This window comes from Drosophila albomicans, chromosome 2R (assembly GCF_009650485.2).
Source record: "Drosophila albomicans strain 15112-1751.03 chromosome 2R, ASM965048v2, whole genome shotgun sequence".
NCBI lineage: Eukaryota > Metazoa > Arthropoda > Insecta > Diptera > Drosophilidae > Drosophila > Drosophila albomicans.
In genome coordinates this window covers 35,078,341-35,101,196 of record NC_047631.2, presented here as the reverse complement: position 1 = coordinate 35,101,196, position 22,856 = coordinate 35,078,341, and the positions used below count along the sequence as shown (strand labels likewise).

The following is a 22,856-nucleotide window of genomic DNA, read 5'->3' as shown; positions in this document are numbered from 1 at the left end:
TGTCATTGGCGCCACGGCGTCTACGCCGCCAACTAAACAGCAGTTCGTAATTAGTGACATAGGTCGAGACTATGGACAATGGTCGAGGCACAGCAACACATGCGCCATTGACAGTCGACACCCGGCAGCCGACAGCCGACAGCCGAGAGCGGACAACAGACAGCGGGCAGCGGGCAGCGGTCGGCTAGCAGTGAAGCTTTAGAGGAGCTAAGGGTGCAATAAAGCTGTCAGCAGCACTCACAGCAATAATTACAACTACAAAGTTATATATATTAACTTTAAACGTTAATTAAGTACTTAAAGTGGTGTATGTACCTTTAATAACAGTAAGTAAGAAGTCAAGTCTGAAATTGATTACCCGCTGATCAGCTTAATGGTAAAGTTCCATGCACACACAAGTACTATAACCAATAATAACTTTGCAAGAATGCCGCCTGCATTTCAATTAGGTCGCGGCAGCCGGAGAAACCTTAACAGTTTAATATTAATATACTCATGTACAAGCGCGTACTTGGCCAGGCAATGTGTTTGCAAGTGATGCTCTGGTTGAAATTGTTGAGGCCCCCTCATTTAAATAAAGAAGAGAAACCAGGCGTAAGCAAACAAGTCAGATATGCTCGACTTTCAAATACTCTCTCCCACATACTCATACATCCAGTAATACATACTTATAAGACCAATCAAATGTAATCCTATTCATAATATCACATATACATATATGTAGTGTATTTTTTTATGACCTGCTGCCACCTCAAGAGAATCAGTTATTAGAGCAATTTGCCCCTTAATCACATTGCCGACAATCTCTACTAATTATCAGCCACCTCAATCAACACATGAATTGCCCGTAGCAGAGAATCGGCCACTAACCGTTACATGCATTTAGTCTTGGCGGCAAATTGAAACGTTTTCCACTTTCATAGACCGCAATGCAAGTTAGTTTCATTCGTCAACTACACATTTTCCAGTTAGAAACGTCACACTGTCAGCCTCCTTACATACGAGTTAGCCTGCAACGCGTGCCATAACTTTACTACCCATGACGATGACGGTGTGTGGGTCTTGCCCTGCCCTGGCCTGCCCTAGCATGGCCTGGCGACAGTATTGCAGCGCATTAACCCAATTATAACGCAGAACACGTAGCAGACCATTTATCGTTTCGCCTGCTTCTGTTTTTAAACCGGCGCTAGGTTTTTGCAGCCTCTACAGTCATATTTTAATGCCAAGTGCTGTAAACGGCCACAGTGGACAGTGCTGAATTTTAAATGTCAATCGGCCGGACTGCACGCTTCTTATCAGCTTATCTACGGTCGCTAGCCAAGCATAAGTAAACACATGCCACTACAAAAAGCACAGTTCGTCACAATGGCTATTTTATGAAATTATTTGTATTTGCATTTAACCTTGCAGATTAATGTAAATCTATTTAATGATGAGGATGATGAGGATATAAGAAACGAAATGAAGGAGTCTAGCATTTAGTTATTATAAATATGTTTCGTATTGTTACTATTCTCTTCTAGCACACTGCTGATGCCAATGACAAATTATGAATTAGAACTCTAACATAATTAATATTGCTGCCACTCTATTGAGCAAATCGATAATGCTCTGTCTAATACCCATAAATCAATTGCGGAATGACTAGGTTGGCTCCAAGTAAACGAATTATTTTGCTAATGAACATTTATGACACTTCTGATAACCATAATTTTAAGTTAATTTTTTAAATTGTTTATCAATTTGCACCAACTTTGGAAGAAGTAAATTCAAAACATATTTAAACTAACTAAATGTATTTGCAAATTCGGATCTTAGTAATAGTAGTATCAGCAACGCCAACGCTTTATGCCCATTTACTAATTTACATATTTGGTACTTGATCAGTTGAGTCACACTTCGAGGTTACTGAACTTTGAAACTTCTCAATATGTCGTCAAAATCTACTATATATCTTCTTTAGTTTTGTTTAGCATCTAGGTTTATGGCTTCCAAATCAATTTTTATTACTTCGCAGTTTACCTAAAGATATTTGCAGATAAAGCAGAAAGAGATTAAACAAACAATCTGTTAAAAATTCAACAGTTAAGCAATCTTGTATAGTTTATCTAGCCTTAATTCCACATGCCAAACATCACAAACATAAATTCGAACACATTTCTGTGTATTTAGTATCGCAACAAGACTTAAGATATATGTTACAAAGTAAACTAAAAATGTATCACACGTTTGAGAAATAAGCATAACGAAACGAAAATGGCATATAATGCTGATGTTATTACCCGTGTCATTTGCAAACACAATAATAAAAAAAACATTCATTCAAAATTCTCACAAATAAATTTCATGAGACTCAACGCCCTTAAGAATTCTCACATGTCGCTCGCAAAAACGAAGGAAGCGAAGAAACCAAATACAGAACTACTTAAATATAAATGAAATCACGTTTCATGCGCCTCCGCTAACGATCAGGACTTTCTCTTTCCAAAAAAGTGTAAATAACAATTTTATTGTATGTATTTATAACATTTATATAAAGTTTTCAATGAGCGACAAGCATCCATACAGACAAACAGAATCACCGGCAGACAGGTGTGACACTTTTTTTTTTTGTTTTGTTTTTTCAGTTTCGGTTTCTGTTTCTGTTTCTGTGCTTGATTCTGATTCTGGTTTCGTAGCGCATGTTACTGGCCCACTTTCGGGCTTGATGTGGCATCAGAATGCAGCGGGCGACTGCAAAGATTGCTGACAACTCTCACCCATGAGGGACAAGGGGAGCATGGTATGGTACATCAAACATTGTCCACTAACAGAGCAAAAGCACCTGTGTAAATATTTGTATGTGCACATAAAACAATGGACACAGGCTGTAGCCCATCCAAGTACCCAAGCAGACAATACTACGGACAACGGACAACCAAACTGCCAGCAGTCCAGCTTAAACGGAACAAAAGAATCGCTATCACAACTCGTAGGCAATAAAATTGTCAACGTATGTGAAATTTAAAATAAAATGATGAATTTATATGAACGGTCGACACACGTCAAACGTGCGAGAATTTCTAAAGCAACTCAACTGGTTTGGCATGGGCCTTTGTCAAAAACAATGCTTGCATCATTTGAGCTGATATTTCTCTGGGGCTCTTCATTCTTCGCTCAAGTGTTAACTGCAAAATTATGCAAAGAAAGCACAGTTATCATACAACCACAAGCATTTATCTTAGCCAACACAAATCGGGATGTGGAAGAGCTACGCAATGCAAACAAACAAATTCAATGAACCAATATCCCCAAAGTTGTGGAACATCATTGGCTTAGTCCCATATAAGTATGGAGCAGAGCGTTATTGGGTCAAATAAAATGGCATAGTGGGGTTTGACTTAATATTAAAGACATAAGACGACTAAATGTAAATGCTGACTAAATATATCGCTGCCCTCATCACAACTAAAGTTCTTCGACTGTTTTAAGTTTCTCTGCAAATCGGATTGCCTTCAGTCTCAGCGTCAGTCTCAGCGTCAGCGTCAGCTTCATACTCTGCATCTGTCTCCGACTGGCGATGCGAAGGATTACACAACTTTGGGATTGTCAATATGACTTAAGCTGCTGCTTCTGCCGTCGCTAACGAGCTGCTTGCGTAGCCACTGCGCCAAGAATAACAAAGAACGACAACTGTTACGATTGCTACGACTGCTGCTGTTACTCCAACAGCAACTGTTGCTAGTTGGAAGTAACAATGCCTTCGTTGTTGCAAGTGTACGCGAGGCAAATTGATTTCAATTGCGCACTGGGTGACTCTGGCAGCAATTAGATTTTGCGGCGCTGGTCGAGATTTAATTATGCGTACACATTTCAATTAGATAGCTGCCATTTAATTGCCTTGCAATGGGAGAAGAAACGTCATGAAGTTTAACTCAATTATAAAATGAATTTTTTGGCCTGAGAAAGCTCCATAAATAAACTTATTGCTCTTAATATTAAGCATACGGCGTGTGTGAAGAACCAATTTAAAAGAAAAGACAAGCTACAGCCCAATTGCTTAACACGAGTACTGCTGTCATTTGCATGCCAACGACAACGACAACGACAACAACAACAACAATGACAACAACCACCTATCTAGCCAGCTACAACAACCACAACTAAGTTGACGACGTCAACGTCGACGCTTCCAAGATTTATTAGCGCATTTGACTTGATTTAGCTTGTTTATGTTTTGCAGAGAAAAACTTATGGTTGAGCATTATGGCCACAAAATGGACAACGGTGCTGGACACCAGCATGCAGGTGAGCATTGCTATGAGCGTGTATGCATGTTCTTGGCTGTATGTGTGAGTTTTGGTTAGGTGTTGCTTCAGGTTAGCGCAAAAACAGTGCTCATCCCTGGCTCTAGATGCCTGCTGATGTGCATCATAAATTATTTTGATGATCGTTTTAGTTGATGCTGCTGTTGAAAAATCTGATTGGACGCAGTTGATAGCCCAAATGGGGGGCGTGAACCAGGGCTGCAGGTGTTAAATGTCTTGAGCAAAGTGCTCCACATAAATCCAGTGCAGATGTGTGTGCGATAGATGTGACTTTAAACTGACAATAGCTCATTTAAATGGTCAACATTTGTTTGTGTGTCTCTCTCTCTCTCTGTCTCTCTCTTGAAATGTGTGTGGGACTGTGAGTTATGTGCATTCTCCTTTGATTTGATTTAAATTAATGAGCTTCCTGCTAAAGGTTACCCACTTTAACGAGCATAATACTCAATGCTGGCTTGCCCCTATCCATATCCACATCCATATCCATATCCAAAACCGTACGAAATTTTCGTCTATTGCAGACATAACAAACTAATTCCTGCCGCCTGTGTGGCACAATCCATTAAAGTCACTTTATGTTACAGTTGCTGCATGTTTTTATGGTAGCTTTTGCTGCTAATGTTTGTGTCGTGTAAATTATTCTGTTCAGACAAAAAACTCGACCAAATGCAGCGTCATTCATCACAACAACAACAAAAACATCAAAAGAAAACAAAACAACTTTTAAGCGGAGAAGAGAGCAACCGTAACTGGGACTCATTTTTGCACTTAAACAACAAGCAACGAACCCAGACAAAAAGACACTAATACTCGCACACATACACATACACATACACATACACACACCCGTTCCTGTATTTACTCTGCACATGCCAGCCAGCCCTTTTGTTGTCTTTTTCTCCGTCTTTTTTTGGCGCAACACCCTGACAAATACTTTACTTATACTCGTGCACCCCAGCAAAACTGTTAAAAAATTAAAATTCTGCTTAACAACTTTGCCGCTTGATAAATTAGTGCGACTGCATAAATACGTACGAGTTTGTACATACAGCAAGAAGCAAGAAGGCGCCCATATCTCTGTTACACTCTTACAAAACAGTCCTCGTAATGCTCATTTGTTTATTAGCCTTTGTGCGGGTCGGCAGCGGTTGGTTTCAGGATCATCGCGACATATTCATTGCCGTAATGGGTTCCAAATTAAATTTCAATAACAACCAAAATGAATAAATGTAAATTTCACGAAACGATAAACTTTATTCTATATGATCGTTTTATTTGAACACTTGTGTTTTCTGTCATTCAAAAACAATCCAAGATAAAGCGCGTGAAGATGAACTTGCCCCAAAAGCAAGAGTTTATTTAGGAATAAACGTAATTTACTTTTTTGCTATCATTGACCCAATAATTTTTTAGAGCACAGTCCACAACATATGAATCACAGATTAAGTATTCATATATTATCGTGTTGACAAGCTCTTCATTGCGATAAGCTTAAATGTAAAGTATTTCAATTTGTATTTTTTCAACAATTTTATAGTAATATCGGGCTGGGGCCCGTTTCGCTGAAAGTATTTTGTTATGAACCATCTCTTTCTAAATTAAATAAGATCAATAGTCGCTATCATAACACTTTTGTATATATTTATAATCTAAACCTGAACTGAAGTCAAAAATAATAACATAACATACGAAACCATACAAATATGTTGAAAATAGTGTTTTAAATAAATGAGTAATATTCAAAATAAAAGCACCATAACGAGAGGACGTTTCTGCGAATGCGTGTCGATGATGATGCCAGCGAGATAAAACGAAATAAATATTACAAATATTTGAAATGAACGACCACACATTAGCGAGCACGTGACGAGTGAGTGTAGAGACGTATGAAGGGGGAATGAGAATATGAGTTTGGAGGGTGTTCCTGAGTACAACCACAATCTGCAACCGCACGCATTTGCTTTAATTAATAAGCCAGCCCCTAAACTAAACTTTGGATGGTTTCCGTGTCCACACGAAATGTGTCATAATTTCTATTTATGGTCAGGCATTGTGGGCACGTCGCATTTATTATGATTTAATTTAATAAATTACAGCAGCTCCTCAGTGAGCATTTGAAAAAATTGCTACGACAAGCTCAACACGCAAGATAGCAATGTTGGTAAGCATTTTTTAAAATGGAAAGCTAATTAAGTAATAATTTGCCTAATGCAAAAATTACCCAGTTCACGCAATTTTTCCTAACACAATAAAAAAGAGTTGCGTGCCACATATTAGCATACATACTATATATGGAATGCGCACTCGAATATACTGGTATATGAAAACAAGAATATTGTTCATTGCTTTACACAAATGGCATACTTCACATGGAGTAATGGTAAAAGCCTTAGACAATTACTTCTCCTCTGGCAAAACAAAATAAAAGGATTATTATTGAATTCAGAATGCTATGAAAACTGCTTAATAACTAAACGAGAATTGTTTGTAGTATTTGATAAATCTCACTGAACGTAAACATAACTTTATTCAAAGAAGTAATAGAAATTTGATATCTCTGCGTAAGTACCATTAAAAAGGTCATCAAATGGCTCATATATCCAGATAAAGTCTGAATCTGTTAAGGGCTAACTGCTAAATTGCATAAATAACTATAGTAATACTTGGTCTCAGATATATTAAGATATCTGATTACACAAACAACAATATAAGATGCAGACTCGCGAATTTTATTACAAAAATTAAGAAAGAACAACACCTCCTATGCAGCTGCAACATTCGATTCGTATTCAAGGTTTAAGCTGATACAGAAATAAAGATAAGGCACATAAAAAGTAACATTAAGCTATTTAAAGTGCCGTCAGAAAAGGGTCGTAAAATACATATAATAAAATCAAAAATGCCAGCAAATTCAAACATAATGATTTCATCTAATTATAGCAGAGATGCAACTCTTGGCTAATTCAGTTAGCCTTTAGTGCGGAAATGCCGCAAACACTTCTCAGCAGTCGCAACCGTCAACACTTCTTGACAGTCCACTCCAGACACAAAGGCCAGCAATCCAATGCCCAAGTATGACAGTCTATGACTACTGCTGAACTTCCTTTAACTTCAAGCAAGTTGTCTAAATTTAGATACAACTGTTACTCCTACTGTGCCTTTTATAGTCTTTGATCTTGAAGCAAATGTTGTCTGTTGGCTTCTCGACTGGCTTCTTGGCTGTCCGCTTGTCTTCTTGTCTGCCTGTTTCCCTGCCTGCTGCCTGCTGCCTGTGTATCCGACTGACCATCAACAACCTAGTCAACGTTAATTGTCCTTTGGCATTCCTTCTCGTCATCATCGTCGCGGCTGAGTCGTCACAAGCTTCTGCAGCTAATGCGCTTGGGAGATCTGTAACTTAGCTTGAAACCGACAACAAACAAGCACAACAACAAATATAATTGGTATTTTAGCGTCTTTTGTGTCTATATTTAGATCTTAACATGAGCAAACGCATTGATTATGTTACTCAAATTACAGTAATTTGCTTTAAGAAGACATTGGGTGTGCCTGAGCTAATTAATGCATAGGTAAACCAATAAGTCGTTCCTATTTCAAAAATCTAACTTAAATGCCAGCTCCTTCATAATTTACAGGTGAACGCAACCCATTAATGTCTGTATTCATATATTTTTAAATTATTTATGTTTTTAATAGGTCAACGAAAAGTAAAAGCAAGCGAAACAACATCTGCGGAAGAAGCAGTGCTTTAAATGCAAATTTTATTGTGTATAAATTAATAAAGAAGACAAGTAGTGCCCAGTATGAAATGAACAAATCACCTGGTTACTCAATTTACATAAATGCCTAATAAGTTTTTATGCATATTAATTAAGTCATAAAAATGAGCATTAAAAGGAGCCACAAACAAAACTTCTTTAGTATGCTTCAACTGAAACAATTTCCCGATTTATGTTTTCCATTTATGGTTTAGCTGAAATAAACGAGCGCAAATTATAGCGCAATCTATATAATACATATTTATACTTGTAAAGCACACACACACGCTCACAGGCACACCTCCAAAAGTTGTTACTTCTAATCTCAACAATGGAAACTTTAAATACTTTTTGCGGCATAGTTGAACTCAAAAAGCTATCTGGCTATCCAACGTGTCGCTTCTAGGAAACTTCCACCGGCCGAAAAGTTCAAATAGATAAACATCAGACATCCACGAGTCTGCTACATAGATCGTAAGTTTTTGGCTAACCAACTCTGATTTATAAGAGCGCAAATTAGAAAACTCTGAAGTATGTAGAAAAATATGTATTGAAGAATTTAAGTGTCTAAAAACTGTTGCTCTCAGCCACTTGAAATATTTTGTCGGCTAGAATTTTGAAATCCGCTTATATCCCAATACACAGCAATCAAATCAGTTTAGTCTTAATTACAAATTTGATTGTTTTGGCAAACTGGTTTTTACAGTTGATGCTGCCCAAGTTCAAGACCCAAAGCACAACAACTTGAAACGAATAATCATGAATTGAATTCAAGTTGAAATCGAAACGCAAATTTGCTACCGCGTTGTATTCAATTGATCGAGGCTTTCATGTGTTGGCGTTGCGATGCCGGCAAATTGTCGGTCAGTGGCACAAATTTTAGGCAGGGTGTGCTTCAAAACAAAAAAAAAAAAAGAAACATAATAAAAATAAATAAAAAGAACATGAGGAAATTACAACACCAAAGAAATTGTGACACGTCTGCGACAAGTTTATAAAAATTCAACGATCGTCTCAGCTGGAGCGAGTTTTTGCACTGGATTTAGTTTTAATGGTCTGAGTTTAACATATTGTCTATATGTATGCATAACCAGAGATGGGTACAACAGTCTACGACGCTTTGCTTTGATTGTTGAAATTTGCTTGTTTTTTTTTTTTTTTTTTTTTTTTTGGCTTTTTTGTATTTGTTTTGTTTTGCTTTGCTTTGCTTACTTTGCGGTTGTTTTGGTAATTTCTCAAAAATAATTAATTTCGGGAGAACTTTCTATTAGCTGCCGTCATCATTGTCATCGTCCTCATCAGCATGCTTTTATAGAGCCCAGCAGAGAAAGTTCTGAGAGTCAACCGCTACCACCAATATTTGTGACCAACTCGGTTCCGGCCAATTTTCAGTGTGAGTGTGTAGTCCCCTCAAAATGTGTTTCAAGGCCTCGAAGCAACGCTTACTTTATGCAGAATTTGACGTTCAAGTGTTTTTCTTTATTTCTTTTTTGCTTGTTAAGTGTTTTGGGGTTTTTTGAGTTGCTTATCTTCGAAGCCTCCAAGTGAACTCATCCAACTCAAACACAAAAATTTACTTAACTGTATCTAGAATAAATTTCGTAACTTTATTATCTGTGTGAAATGCATGTGCATGTGTGTTTTCAGGCATAATTTTTGAATCTTCGACTTGTTGGCAAGAAAAAAGAATTTAAGAAAGCTGAAATTCATGACTCATTGGAAGATTTTCAACTTGGGAGTTGAGAAGTGTTTCTTTCTTAGAAATTTATCGCACTTTGCAATTTAGTTTGTTTGTCTGCTCAGATTTATCCTTATTTATTAAGATTCGTTAATTATTGTGTTCGTTAACCTACATCGAAAACCACAAATTCTTTAGTATTCTGCGTGAACTTTTCCATTATTGTCAGCTTAATATTATCACCATTTCATATTATAGCCTACTACAAATTGAAGTCTCACAAAATTTAATAACATGACAATATTCTTCAGACAATTATTCCACAAACAAAGTGACCCAGATAAGTAAAATAAATATTTTGAATCCTGAGGGCTCACTCACATTTAAAATGGCTTCAAAATCAAAATGAAAAATAATTTCAAATATAGAACTGAAAAGTTATTGCCGTTGCCCGATACTTGGCAATATTGAAAATGTGCCCATTATGTTAATTTAATGCGTGTGATTATTGAAAATCATAAGAACATTTTTATAGTCCGCACATTTTAAGGACGTTGACAAAATCGGTCTCTCAAAGGACGTGGTGCTCCCATATTATTGTTGTTGCTATTTCTGTTGTTGTTGTCGCATTATTATTGTTATTACCAATCAATTTGATCAGTTCCAAAGTGACAATAATTCGAAACAATTTATTATTTAAACATTTGTATAGCTGGCACACACGCACCCATACAAATATGCATAGACAAGCAAACACACACACACACACGCATATCGACGTTCTGTCCTCACCATTTAGAAATGCAAATCACGTGCTCGCGTTAAGAGCCAACACAGCAGCATCAGCAACGACAGAGGTATAACATTGGCTATTGACGGCACCTGTGCTAGGTATTTAGGCCTGAGATTCAGATGCGAATATACAAAGATACCTTGATGCACAGATATATGTATGTATGTATGTATGGATATTTTCATGTCACCACCTACACCTACTTCATACACACCCACACACTCACACACACATTGTGAGAGCGCAATATTGAGATTTTTGTCTATGGCATGAGCGTTTATGACTTGAAAGCCTTGAAAACAAAATCAAGAAAAAAATCTCTGCGCCCTACACAGATAAAAGAGAATTTAAATTTTATATGCGCCCTAGGTTCGCCTGTTCGATGAAATGACGAGCAAAATAAATGCGCATGTCAAAGCTTTCACCCTGCCGCCACAGTTGGAATTAATTTGGCACAGATTCTTTTTATCTTTATGTTTATGAGAAAATCGTCAGGAGGATTTCAATTTGGCACACTGACACACTGACAACTGGCAACCGCTCAAGCAACAAACTCAAATCGCTGCCAATTGGCTTTCGGGTGGGCTTAGACGATTTGAAAAATTCCCCAAACGATCCTAGCAGTACAGAAGGCAAGGTCAACGAACTATTCCAAATTAAGAGACTTTAAATAAAGCAGTTAATGTTCATTTAATTAAAGACACATGAATCACTTGTTGAGTTCTCTGCGAAAGACGACGCTGTATTATACAAACTCTGGTTACGCAAACAATAACAAAACAATAATTTTCCGCAATAAATCACGCAAACCGAGATCAAAACAAAAGCCAAAACGAAATGAGTAACTGCAGACTAAGCCGAAGCTGAAGCCAAAGCCAAACACAACAATCAGCTGAGGGCAACCCCAGCTGAATCGACATTCAACTGGAGCTTCGCTGGTTGAGCTTCTACTGATGTTGCTGGTAGCCGACCAATCAACAAGCGCAAATACAGCGCCAAAAAGCCGAGTCCGCTGACCAGAAGAGTCAACTCACACTTCTTGCCCTCTTTTGGCCGAAATGGGCAGCCGGCAGAAACCAGAATCGGAGAGAGCAGCCTTGGCAAAAGCAGAAAACTCAAAACGCAAAGCGCAAAGACAAATGGCGACAGCGAAGTCAGCGTCTGTCTTGAGAATCTCCCTAAACAGCTGAACCAGGCTTACAATTTATGCCAGACGCTGCGCAGTTCACTTCGACGCCGACTTCGACTTCGACGTCGACGACGACGTCGCGACTTCGACGTTGGCGCTCGATCTGATGTGCTGACGCTTACACCGGCAGTGATGGAGGGCTTTTGCGTAAAGTGAATTAAAAGTTGCGAAAATCGCCAGCGTCTCAGTTCAGAGCCGACGACGCTCTCAGCCCTCGGTAGCCGCGCAGTCGCGGTCGCTGCCGGAGCCACCGTCGCTGCCGCTGCCGCTGCAAGAACATTATTACCAAAAGAAATTTACGCTGACTGATTTGGCGCTGCGAGCGGGGCACGAGGGTATATAAGAACCTGGCCCTGCTAACCATTCGGCAAACTCTCGTCTCGGTCACGCGTGCGCCGTTCAAGTGCAGCTCTGGATATATGGGAAGTTATCCTTCGGAACGAAAGAACTGTGTAATGCATTTCAACGCAATGTTTTGCAAGACATTCCAAACGAATTTGTAATACAAAAGAAAACTATATATATTGTACTTACTTACACTTAAATAAGATCAAGTGAAAAATTGTTTTAAAACGTTCGGTGTAAAATTTGCAATAAAATTGTGCAATAACATACAAATATCTTGATAATTTACTTTAAACGGTGAGTGAAATTTAATAAATATTGTCATTTTACCAGATATACAATAATAGTGTACACACAGTCTTTGACGATCGTTGTCCTCTTCTTAATTGAGTAGCTTTATTGATACGAATTCTAGACCGTGATTCATTTCCAACGTTCTTGGAACCGTTGTGCTTCATATCCACACGCTATTTCAATTTGACCTCATCCTACCTGAACCCCAGTGACATAAAACCAAAGCAAACAAATTTTCGGATCCACTTTAGGGTCCAGTTCTTCGACTAGTCAACAGCGTGCGTTCCGCAGAGCAACATTTATATCATTTTATGTCACCCTAAAGCCTTCATCAACGTGGACCCGCCATTAAAAAGGTTCATGGGAAATACAAGGGATCGGGTGATGCGAAATCTGAAAGGACTGTAAGTCAATATAGTAAAAAGAGGAAACCTCAAAGTTAAACAGAGACTCGCAGCGGAGCAAAAGCATTAAACTACTGCTCTTTAATAGACTTTTATTGTTAAGCAGGCCAAGACACGCACAACTTAGAGTCAATTTGGTAACAGCAAAACAACGCACAAAAAACTTGCACGCATTTGAAATTGAAGGTCCCTTTGCCTTTGCCATCTGCATCCCTTAGTCCATCATAGTGGAAACAACAATGTAATGTTTAATTGACACCATTGTTCGGGCAACACTTTTTGCTCCATTTAACAGCATGGCTTGCTGCTGCGCGTTGACAGGCAAAGAAGATAACGACCAGAGGGAGGCCATGTCTGCCCATGTCAGCGGCCAGTCCATCAGTCACTTAGCCCGGGCGACATTTTGCCTCGATTTTTAACAAGAGTCGGGAGTAGCCAACCAGCTAGTCAGGCAGCCATCGAGCCATCGAGGCAGTGAAACATTGAAACAGTCATCATCGGCAGTGACCAGTCACCAATTCCGAGCACGTCGTTCAAATTATTATTATGCGCAAATCGCAAAGGGATCTGCAGAACTCGATGTTATAGCTCCAAGTTTGGACTGCCACTCGACTAGACAATCAAGAAATTTAAATTTGATTCGTTGCGCAAACTGCCCAAGGAGCTACAGCAGCAACAATGCGCACTCAAGTGTCAAATGTAAGAAAATCTGGAAGGAGTAGGCATACACTTTCGTTCTACGAAGTCTTAATACTCTTAAATGTTTCCATCCTATTTCAAATGAAACTATCAAAATATTCTCAGAAGTTCATTAGACGCGCCGATAAGCAAAATACACATACCATCTCATTTCATTGTTCTTTTTATTTGCTATCGAATTAGAATGTTCTCTGCGCGAATAAAAACTGTACTTAAGCACTTCAATTCAATTGAAACCCAATTCTTGGGCTGCCAACATTAAAAAACTTTTTGCAGCCTCCATGCGACATCTTTCGCTCTTTCAATTCGATTTTTTTCTTCTCTCTCTCTGTTCACTACAATTTCAGTCGCTGTTGCTTTCGTTGTTGGTGCTGTCTGTTCACATTGAAATTTCGCTTGGCATTCTGCTTTAGTTTTCTGTATTTTCATAAATTAAATTGTTTGTCACAGGACAGTATCGACATGAATGTTTCACTCTGCATCTCTTTTGCCGTTTCGCTTGACATTTGCTCCGATTTATGTACATACTGATCTGAATTGCAGCGTCTAAGCTGTAGAGCCTCAGGTTGCTAGGCACTTAGCACTGTCATCCATAAATCAGTCATGGGCTTGGCATAACGCAACCTTGGTCAGTTATTGAAAGTGAAAAGTCTGACAACAACTCCTTTTATGTTCTCGTACTGGGAACTTAAGCTGCAAGGACTGTCTCAGGTGAACTGCGTTTAACATTCTTATTATTATTTAAACTTCAGTGCTTTGCGAATACAAAATACAAATGCGAGAAGCAATTCACCTGCTTAATAAAGTCATTCAGAACTAGCCAATCCGGATGGTAATCTGCAGCGATTTATAAACGAGAATTTCGCACGCATTGATTACCACACTTTCTTTACTTTCTTTTGGGTCTCACATTTGCATAGATAGACATCAAGCAGATAACCCAGAAATCCAAATCCAAATTATGTGAGAACAGTAATGGAGACAACAAGTCCCTAATTTATTAATTTAAATTCCATACGTACGCGTACAACAGAAAGAGAGAAAATAATAACACCAACAACACCGAAAGCACATTTAATATTTTTATAATACTTGCACATGCCAAATAAGAACGAAAAAAAGAGGGAGAGAAAAATGCCTTACAAAAAGTGAAATGAATTCTCAGCTTTGGTCATTACGAATTCTGATGGCTATCAGCTGCTCATTGTATTCCGGCCGTAACTACTCACTTGTCACTTGTCAGGTCCAAAAATTATGCTAATTTTATGTGTCAATTATCTGCCAATAAGCACAAGCACCAGCTCAGCTGTAGATAGCGAGGGAGCGCTATGTATAGCCTGAGCAATTGGCTATATTTTTGTGGGTTACTTGGCTCCTCAACCCAAGACCCAAGCCTCGACCGAGCTGAACACGAGCCCAACACGGATTCGGAACCCGGACTGGGGACCGGACCCTCCCTACTTGTGATGTGTAAACATGATTTGTGCCACTCAAGTCAACGGATTTTTTTTTTTTTTTTTTTGCATTTTGGGTCTATTGGATAAAATTTGCATATTTTGTACTTTATGCAAATTAATTGTCTTTCAAAAACAGGGACTGAATCGCACTGAACATAATAACAGACTGTGAAGACATTTATGCTACGTACATGTGTAATACGAAAACCAATTAAAAACTCACCCATTACATTTCAACTCACTGCTGCTGTTCGTATTGTTATGATTAAGCTCAACTTAAGCAGCAGCTCATCAATCAAACACAAAGAACCCAAATATTTGTGCCAAGTTACGCACATTCTGAAGATTTGTCAAGCTCCATTACAAAGAAGTGAAAGGTACTCTCTATAGTACTTGGATATTTCGCATTCCAGGTACTTGCTTGTGCCATTTGGACCTTAAAAGAAAAAAAATAAGTGTTGTTTTTTAGAATCAGTTGCGTTTATCTTCACAATGCAAATTGGAATATAAAGCTCTATTCAGTTTCAATTACACTTGGAAAAATGTAACGAAGCTTACGGAGACTAAACAAGCAGATAAACAAACAAATTGTAAGTTTTGCAATTGAATGTCATTGCTTTTGTCTTGGCAATACAAATAAAATTAGCAAAGCAATCGTAAGTACATAAGTATTGTTCAATTAAAGTTCAACTTGAACTCTGCATAATGTCGGCAGACAGCTGGCACGCGATTTCGAGAAATGAGGTAATCGATTAGGTGAACACGCACGTAACACAGCTACTTGTATTTCAATCTGTATTTGTATCTACCATATACATACCCGAATTTCTCGAGTTAGATAGCTAGCTCATATTGCGTTTGAGCACTTGCTAATGTGCTCGCTCATGGAGAAAGTCAAGATGTTGATGCCGACCACACCTTGGTCGTATGAGCTGAGGCTGAGGCTGAGGCTGAGGCTGAGGCTGAGGCTGAGGCTGGAGATAGAGCCTAAAGAGACTTCTGTACTGGGGTAATTTTTGTGTGGTTTCTCGACATTCATGTCTCATGAATCAGCATTTCTTTATTGTTGGGCGTATCGTTGTTCGCAGCTGCTTCACAGTTGTTCACTCGTAATGTGAGCAGAGCTCGAGCCACTTGTCGGTCACTGTCCAGCAGTCAACAATTTGTGGATCAAGAACTTCTGGCCAACTGGCATTTGATGCCAATTACCATAGGATTTACATAAAAGCTTCCATGTTAAATTTATTTAAAAGAAATAAAAGTATACATAACTGTGCAACATTCAGAAAACTACACACACATACATTACTCAAGCCTGACGATAGCCAAGGAAACGTCAGACGACAGCCAAAAGAAAAACCATCAACATGAACTTACATTCAAAGCAACAAAGTCAGTAGCAATCGGCAACAGGTGTAGGCCAAGATACAAGCCAAGAAACCAAAAGGTTGACCACTGGCCCGTCCCTTATCTAATAACAACGGCAACTTGACAGCGCATAAAAAGGCAACAGCAGAGAGTGTAAAACAGCCCCCAAACTAAGGACACTAAACATGGGCCCATGTATTCGAACAGGTCTTAAGTTGTTGCGAGACACAGATGACAATTTGGCTAACCTAACAGTCAGTCCACTTCGATCGTTCGACTTTTTTTCTTACCACTTCCGTCCCAATCTGAGCTCCGTCTTTCAGTGTGTGTATTGGCAAGTGTTCGCATGTATTTGTTACGTGTCAGGACCCCATCTTGTCATTGTGCAAATTTACACTTTTTCACAGTCCACTCAGTCGGTTGGGGAAATCTTCGAAATTGTGGCTTCAAATGCGCCACCGAAAAGACAACCAATTTTGTATTAAGCAATTTCCCATGGGAATCAATAGCAAATTAGTTGAATGAAAAGGTTCGCTTCCCAGTTGCCTGTTCATTGCCTGAAAACATCCTGATGGGGTCATTGCAAAATACGATTCCATGACTATGACTGAAAACTTATGAGCATGTCCAATACCAACTCTGGGAGCAAATTAAGTAATTATGCAGTTGACTTGCCGTTTTTGCAATTGCCCAGAGCTTCTCGGTACCGGCTTCTCGGCTCCCCATCCATTGTCAGCTATTTAAGCCGCTTTGCCATCAAAATCGGACTGCTGGGCACATGTATGTACACATACCAATTTCGGACATAGTCCAAAAATTGCAGTGCCATTCACTGAGCGAATATTGGCCATTGGTAGCGTGTTCCATTTTGCAGACACTGCAACGTTTGTCTTTAACAAAATTATAGCTACGCTTCTACATGGCAATTTCTAAACCCTGGCCATGGTTCTGCTTCAGGTCGTAGGATCCGGGCCAGAAACGAGAGGAAAATGGGTGAAATGTGCCAAAAACTCTCGATTCTCAATACTGAATGCCTATGCCTGCAACTGACGCGATATCTCGAGCTAGAGTTGGGAGTTTGTCTGGCAGTCAATAGTCAACTAACTGCATCAACTGGCTGCCAAGCACGACTGGTGACTCTTTGGCCCTGTCTAACTGTCTCTCTTCCTCCCATTGCGTTGCCGCTCTCTCTCTCTCTCTCTCCCTGTCTCTGTCTCTGTCGCATGGATTCTCATTCTCCATAACCTCTACGGCATCATGCCGGTATCGATATAAGGCATTACCTGCTAAACTGTTTGACAGCATCACAGGTAGCATATCAAACAGTTTTGCAATTGTTTAGAAATTGTCTCTCGTGCAAATGCAATTTTCTTCAATTTCATTTGGGCGGACATTGCACATTGTAGCCACCGTTGGCCCAATGGCTGGTGAGGCTGACATTGTCTGCCAACTGGCAGCAGGGCTTAAGCCTGAGCATCAGCCCAGAGCCAGAGCCAGAGCCTGAGCTTGAGCCAATTCCTCGATTGTACTCGCACTCATATATCTGAAGAGACTTTAATCTATTACAAACAACGAGTGGCAGATTTGTTTTCTGAAATGTAAGCATGACATTTAAGTTATTTTCTTTTTGCATTCTGCTACTTTTCCACATTGCATGGCAACATTCAAGGGACACTGAAAGTCTTGCCAATTGACAAGTTCGGCGTACGGACGACCATAGCAAAGGGCGTTATTTATTTATGGAATCGCAAATAAATGGGGCAGGCAACTAGATAAGGTTCAACTGCATCGTCACTGTCTTTTTAGGCTCGTAGATATTGACATGAGTCGCCACATCGATGTCGGCATTGTGTGTGTTCATAGATTAGTTTGATTTGATTTTTGTAATTTCCGGAATTGTGGATATAAATAATAGTTAGTAAGTAGAATGAACATAATTCATAAGCTTGTATACAATACAGACTTGATTCGTTTGAAGACGAATGACAAAATGACAATACGTTATACCTTATGATATAAATACTTCTTCAAATGGCTCAGACTATTATTTTTCATCAATTATGAAATACTTATGTTGATTCCGGCAAACAGTTTAAAATCATGATTAAGAATAATCTTGCCAATTTTCCGATTAAACTACAACGATTTTATTACTCAAAGCTTTTGGTCAGGCTAACAAATATATCAAAGCCAAAAGCCTCAAAGAGTGCCGAAAAAACGTCAGCAAACAGCAGAAAAACGTTTTGATACGACCAGCAACAGTGAACAATGACCCAATGTTGACATTATAATACGCATATTCGAGTATGTAACTAGTGAATCAACAACCGGAACACCCGAAACGGCAACAACTGAAACAGCCGGAACAAGAGGCCGCAGATGCCGCAAATTTCAGTGCATGCAGAGACAGACAGAGAGGGAGAGAGAGAGACTGAGAGGGAGAGGGAGAGGGAGGGAGCCAGAGAAAAATGTAATAAAAAGAAATACAAATATATATGTGGATATATATATGTGCCGACGAACATTTATAAAAGTATGTGCATGGCCAAAAGGGAAGCATCATAAAAAGACAAGAAAAAATGAAATCATATAAAAGACATCAATGCGAAACTATGGGATTTAAAGGCGCTTTAAATTGGCCAAGAATATGCAAGGGCATGGCTCATAAAATTGCGGTTTCATATCAAAACCTTCATTCTAAGAGTACAAATATGGGGCAGAGTAACACAGAGAGAGAGAGGGAGAGATGGAGAAAGAGTGGCTGCAACAAGAAGAGATGGGCGGTTAAGTCCTTTGAGTGACTGGTCAAATGCTCGTACTTTTACAAAACAAGTATTTTATGTACGAGTAATTCAAAGTTAACGATGTGTAAATACTTAGGAGCTTAAAGTGCAAAACCAAAGCCACAGCAGCAACGACGACGACGACGACGATGGCGATGGCTATGGCGTCGGCTATTGCAAACTAAAACCGCAATTATGACAACAGGGTAAGAGCACTGATACTGCTGCTGGGCGAGACTTCGCTACACAGTATCCAACTCAGAATAAAATTACATAGTTATCTACAGTGCATAGGCCAAATGATGCCGAAAGCTATGATTTGTCCTGCTATAGCTGTTCCGGCAAATTGCATGCACAAATGAGACACATTATAGCTAAAGGAGCGCAGCCAGAGCCAGAGTTCGACCATCAGACCTGGACCGACTGGTCGACTGACCATCGACCACTGGCACACAGAAAAACCGACCACGACAATTACCCGGCAGCAATTTACTTGAATTAACACCCTGACTAGCTCAGCGCAGTCAGTGCTCGTCCAACTTTATAACTTCTTTTGCAGTCTGCAGTCTGCCGTCAGCAGTCTGCAGTCTGCAGTCTGCATCCTGGACAATAACAAAAATGCCTGCATTTAATATTGGAACGACCACAAGAGCGACCTTGGACTGCACTTGGCCGCGTTGTTCGGACCAACCTGGCCATAAGCATCGCTGGGCGTCAGCGGCATCAAGCTGCAAGACAATAAATTATCAAGTGACTCCGTAGCTAGGCAATTAGGACGCTTTTTATTATTTCTGCGTCGTGTAGTTGGTGATGTTGGCATACAAAAATAACAAGCCACACTGAATTGCAGCTGTGCAGGTTGCAAATTGAATTTAACACCGACGCTTCTGGCCGAAGGGCATCACAAATCTATAAGTTGATAAGAAGGCTGTGTACATAACTTACGAGTATGAGCAAAAGTTGTATTCATTTTAATACTGACCATTTAACATATAATTATTTAGTCCCATTGTGCAGTGACTCGTTCAAAGCAATTCGCTAGTAATGCTGTAAAGTCTTTATCACTTACGTTGGCCAGAGATTTTAAAAGTTGTGCCCATATAAAGTAATACACAACATATGCACATACACATTTGCACTGTGTTGGAGATATATGCTGATTTATATCTAATGGCTAGGCCTGAATTTTATGTAACCAACAAATTAAAAGCATTTGCAAAAGCGAAAGTCAAATAAATATAAAACTAAATTGCTCGAAATAAAACTTTTGCGCAACTTTAAGCCGCAACGGGGCAACGGGGGATCGTGGGGATGAGAGGCTAAAGCAAGAGAGGGAATCACATCAAGTGAGCAAAACAGATTTGTCACAAAACCGCAACAGCCAGTAAATCAGCATAAAAGGCGAGTGCAAGTCAAAACATTTCAGAAATTATGACCCGCCCAAAGGGCCGCCGCAGCATCAGCCGCAAAGGGAGGCGCGAAGAGGATGCAGTGGGTGAGTTTTCCATTCAACGATAATTGCCTCTACTGTGGGTGGTTGGTGCTCCAAGAGGCAACGAGGAATGCCAAAAAAGCACCACAAGAGAAACAAAAACAAAAAGATACACTGAGGCAAGCAGCGAGCTTAAATGTGTGTGTATCTGTGGGACTTTGGGGCTGCAGCATTTCATAAGTACAATAATTGCTCCATTTATATATAAACATGTATATGCTTGCGTGTCAGTGTGTGAGTGTGCGTGTACGTGCATGTGTACGTGTACGTGTGTACGTGTGTGCATGCAATGCACAAAAGATGCAAATCAGTCAGACAGCCGGACAGAGAACAGACGATTATACAGAGAGACAGACTTGCCGCAACGCTGCAAACATAAATAAGTTGTATGGCTCAGCCGGCGCTTGCTCTGGCCTCCTTGCAGCTTATCCGCCCTCAACCTTCTTCCCCCCACCGCAAACATGACCATCGTATTCATAGGAACAACAGGAACAGAAACAGCAGCAACAACAACAACAACGTTCACTTGTCCACCACAACTCGACTATATAGGCTTGAGACTGCGCGTTACTGTTGATGCTGCTGCTGCTTCTTCTTCTGCTGTTGCTGTTGCTATTGCTATTGCATTGTACTGTACATCAACCAAATATGGGATATGGTGGAGTCATCGCATAGCTGAGGCACGAGAGCATAACAAACATCTTGTTGTTGCTGCAACTCTTGTTGTTGCTGTTGTTGCTGTTGTTTGTTGCTAGCTCACTTGAGCAGACAGTCGACCAGCTAGTGACACTTCCGTTAAGGCATTGTTTTAGCTTTTTTGGGCTTTACTCGTACGAGCACACACATAAGAATATTCATGAATTCTCATACATTTTACATATTCATTGCAATACGACAAATGAACACACATACAATATATTACATATGTAACTCATGCAGAATACTCTCCACTTGTGAGTTCCATTTTTTTAACGCAATCTCGTAAAAACATAGCAATTAAATGCTTTACTCGAAGCTTATATGTAGCTCTATAGTTTCAATGGACATCTTGTTGCTTCAATGCTTCATAGCCATATTTATAGCTGGACAGCTTGATGCTTATTAAATAGTTGCTTGCAAAATTTATTTGTTGTGGCAACACAACACAAATAACACATTGAATTTGAATTTTAGGCTTTACACACAGTTTGTCCTTTACGTTCAGTTCGACTTAGTTTAGTCTTACAATATGACTTTTATCTGAGCATTCTTTTAATAAATATTGTGAATATAGAATGCAGACAAGAATGTTTCGTGCTGACAAAGATTAAAAACGGTGAATGATATGTCAAAAGCATAACACTTTCAATGAACTTTAAGCTCAAGAAATAAATATGAAACTGCTTGATTAGAATTATCAAGCATTTAAAGAAAATCAAATCAAACTAGATCCCTTACTCCTTGCAAAGCGAACTATTCACTCATGCAATGGAGCCACAATGGAGCCCTGAATAGCCCCTTAGTTGCCTTGGATGCTTTTTGCCATAACTCATCCAAATCATTTCCAGCAACTTATATTGCTTCTCAATTTGGTGTTTGGTTGTGTGCAAGTGACACGGAGCTTCAAGCATCTAAATGTTGACTATAGAAGAGCGTGTCGGATGTACCATGTACCATCGTCTTCTAGCTACTTATATGTTAGAAAAATGTTCTGTCATTTTGACAACATATACGAGTACATACCAAGCTCTGGCTTTGTCTTACAAAAGTAATGCAAAAAGCGAAAAATAGAAAACGAACATCAACAAAGAAGCAAGAGACTGAATTGAAAAGCGTTGAAAAATGTGAAGATGAAGCGTCTAACAGCAGGAGATATCTATGTATGTGCTTCAGCCATAATGAAATTTACTACACACTCACATATCCACAAAGAATTTGTGTGTGAATGTGTGTGCGTGCTACAGTAAACCGCTTATCAAACGCAGTTATCTAGCTTGTTGACATCTTCACGCACAAATTACAAGCGAACTTGCGAGAAGAGTAGAGCAATAAAACGAGGTCATATTTGTTCCATTTATGTAGACAATACCCGAGCCCTTAGCCTGAGCCAGAAGCTCAGAAGCTCGGAATTTATGCAAAGTTGTTGCCACAATGATAAATGTACATATGTATTTAGTTGCCTCCTAAGTCCCATGCAAAACTAAACAATTTATTGTGCAATTCCACAAATTGCAAATATGTTCCCTAAACATCAAATTTTTAAAGCAATTTTGATTTGAAAATACGTGTGTAGAGTGATAGGCCACTAGC

At 39.3% G+C, this 22,856-nt stretch overlaps 2 protein-coding genes across 2 annotated transcripts in view; one reads left to right on the top strand and one right to left on the bottom strand.

The window, feature by feature from the left end:
• Positions 1–22,856, bottom strand: part of LOC117575108 (single-strand selective monofunctional uracil-DNA glycosylase) — a 99,599-nt gene that overhangs the window by 36,943 nt on the left and 39,800 nt on the right. The window contains exon 3 of the mRNA XM_052006737.1: positions 15,148–15,360. Coding sequence (XP_051862697.1) covers positions 15,275–15,360 — 86 coding nt within the window. The 3' untranslated portion in view covers positions 15,148–15,274. The remainder of the gene's footprint in view (positions 1–15,147; positions 15,361–22,856) is intronic.
• The window catches only part of LOC117574489 (serine-rich adhesin for platelets), a 48,084-nt gene continuing 37,501 nt past the window's right edge, over positions 12,274–22,856 (top strand). The window contains exon 1 of the mRNA XM_052006733.1: positions 12,274–12,367. The gene's annotated coding sequence lies outside the window, so the exon portion shown is untranslated. The remainder of the gene's footprint in view (positions 12,368–22,856) is intronic.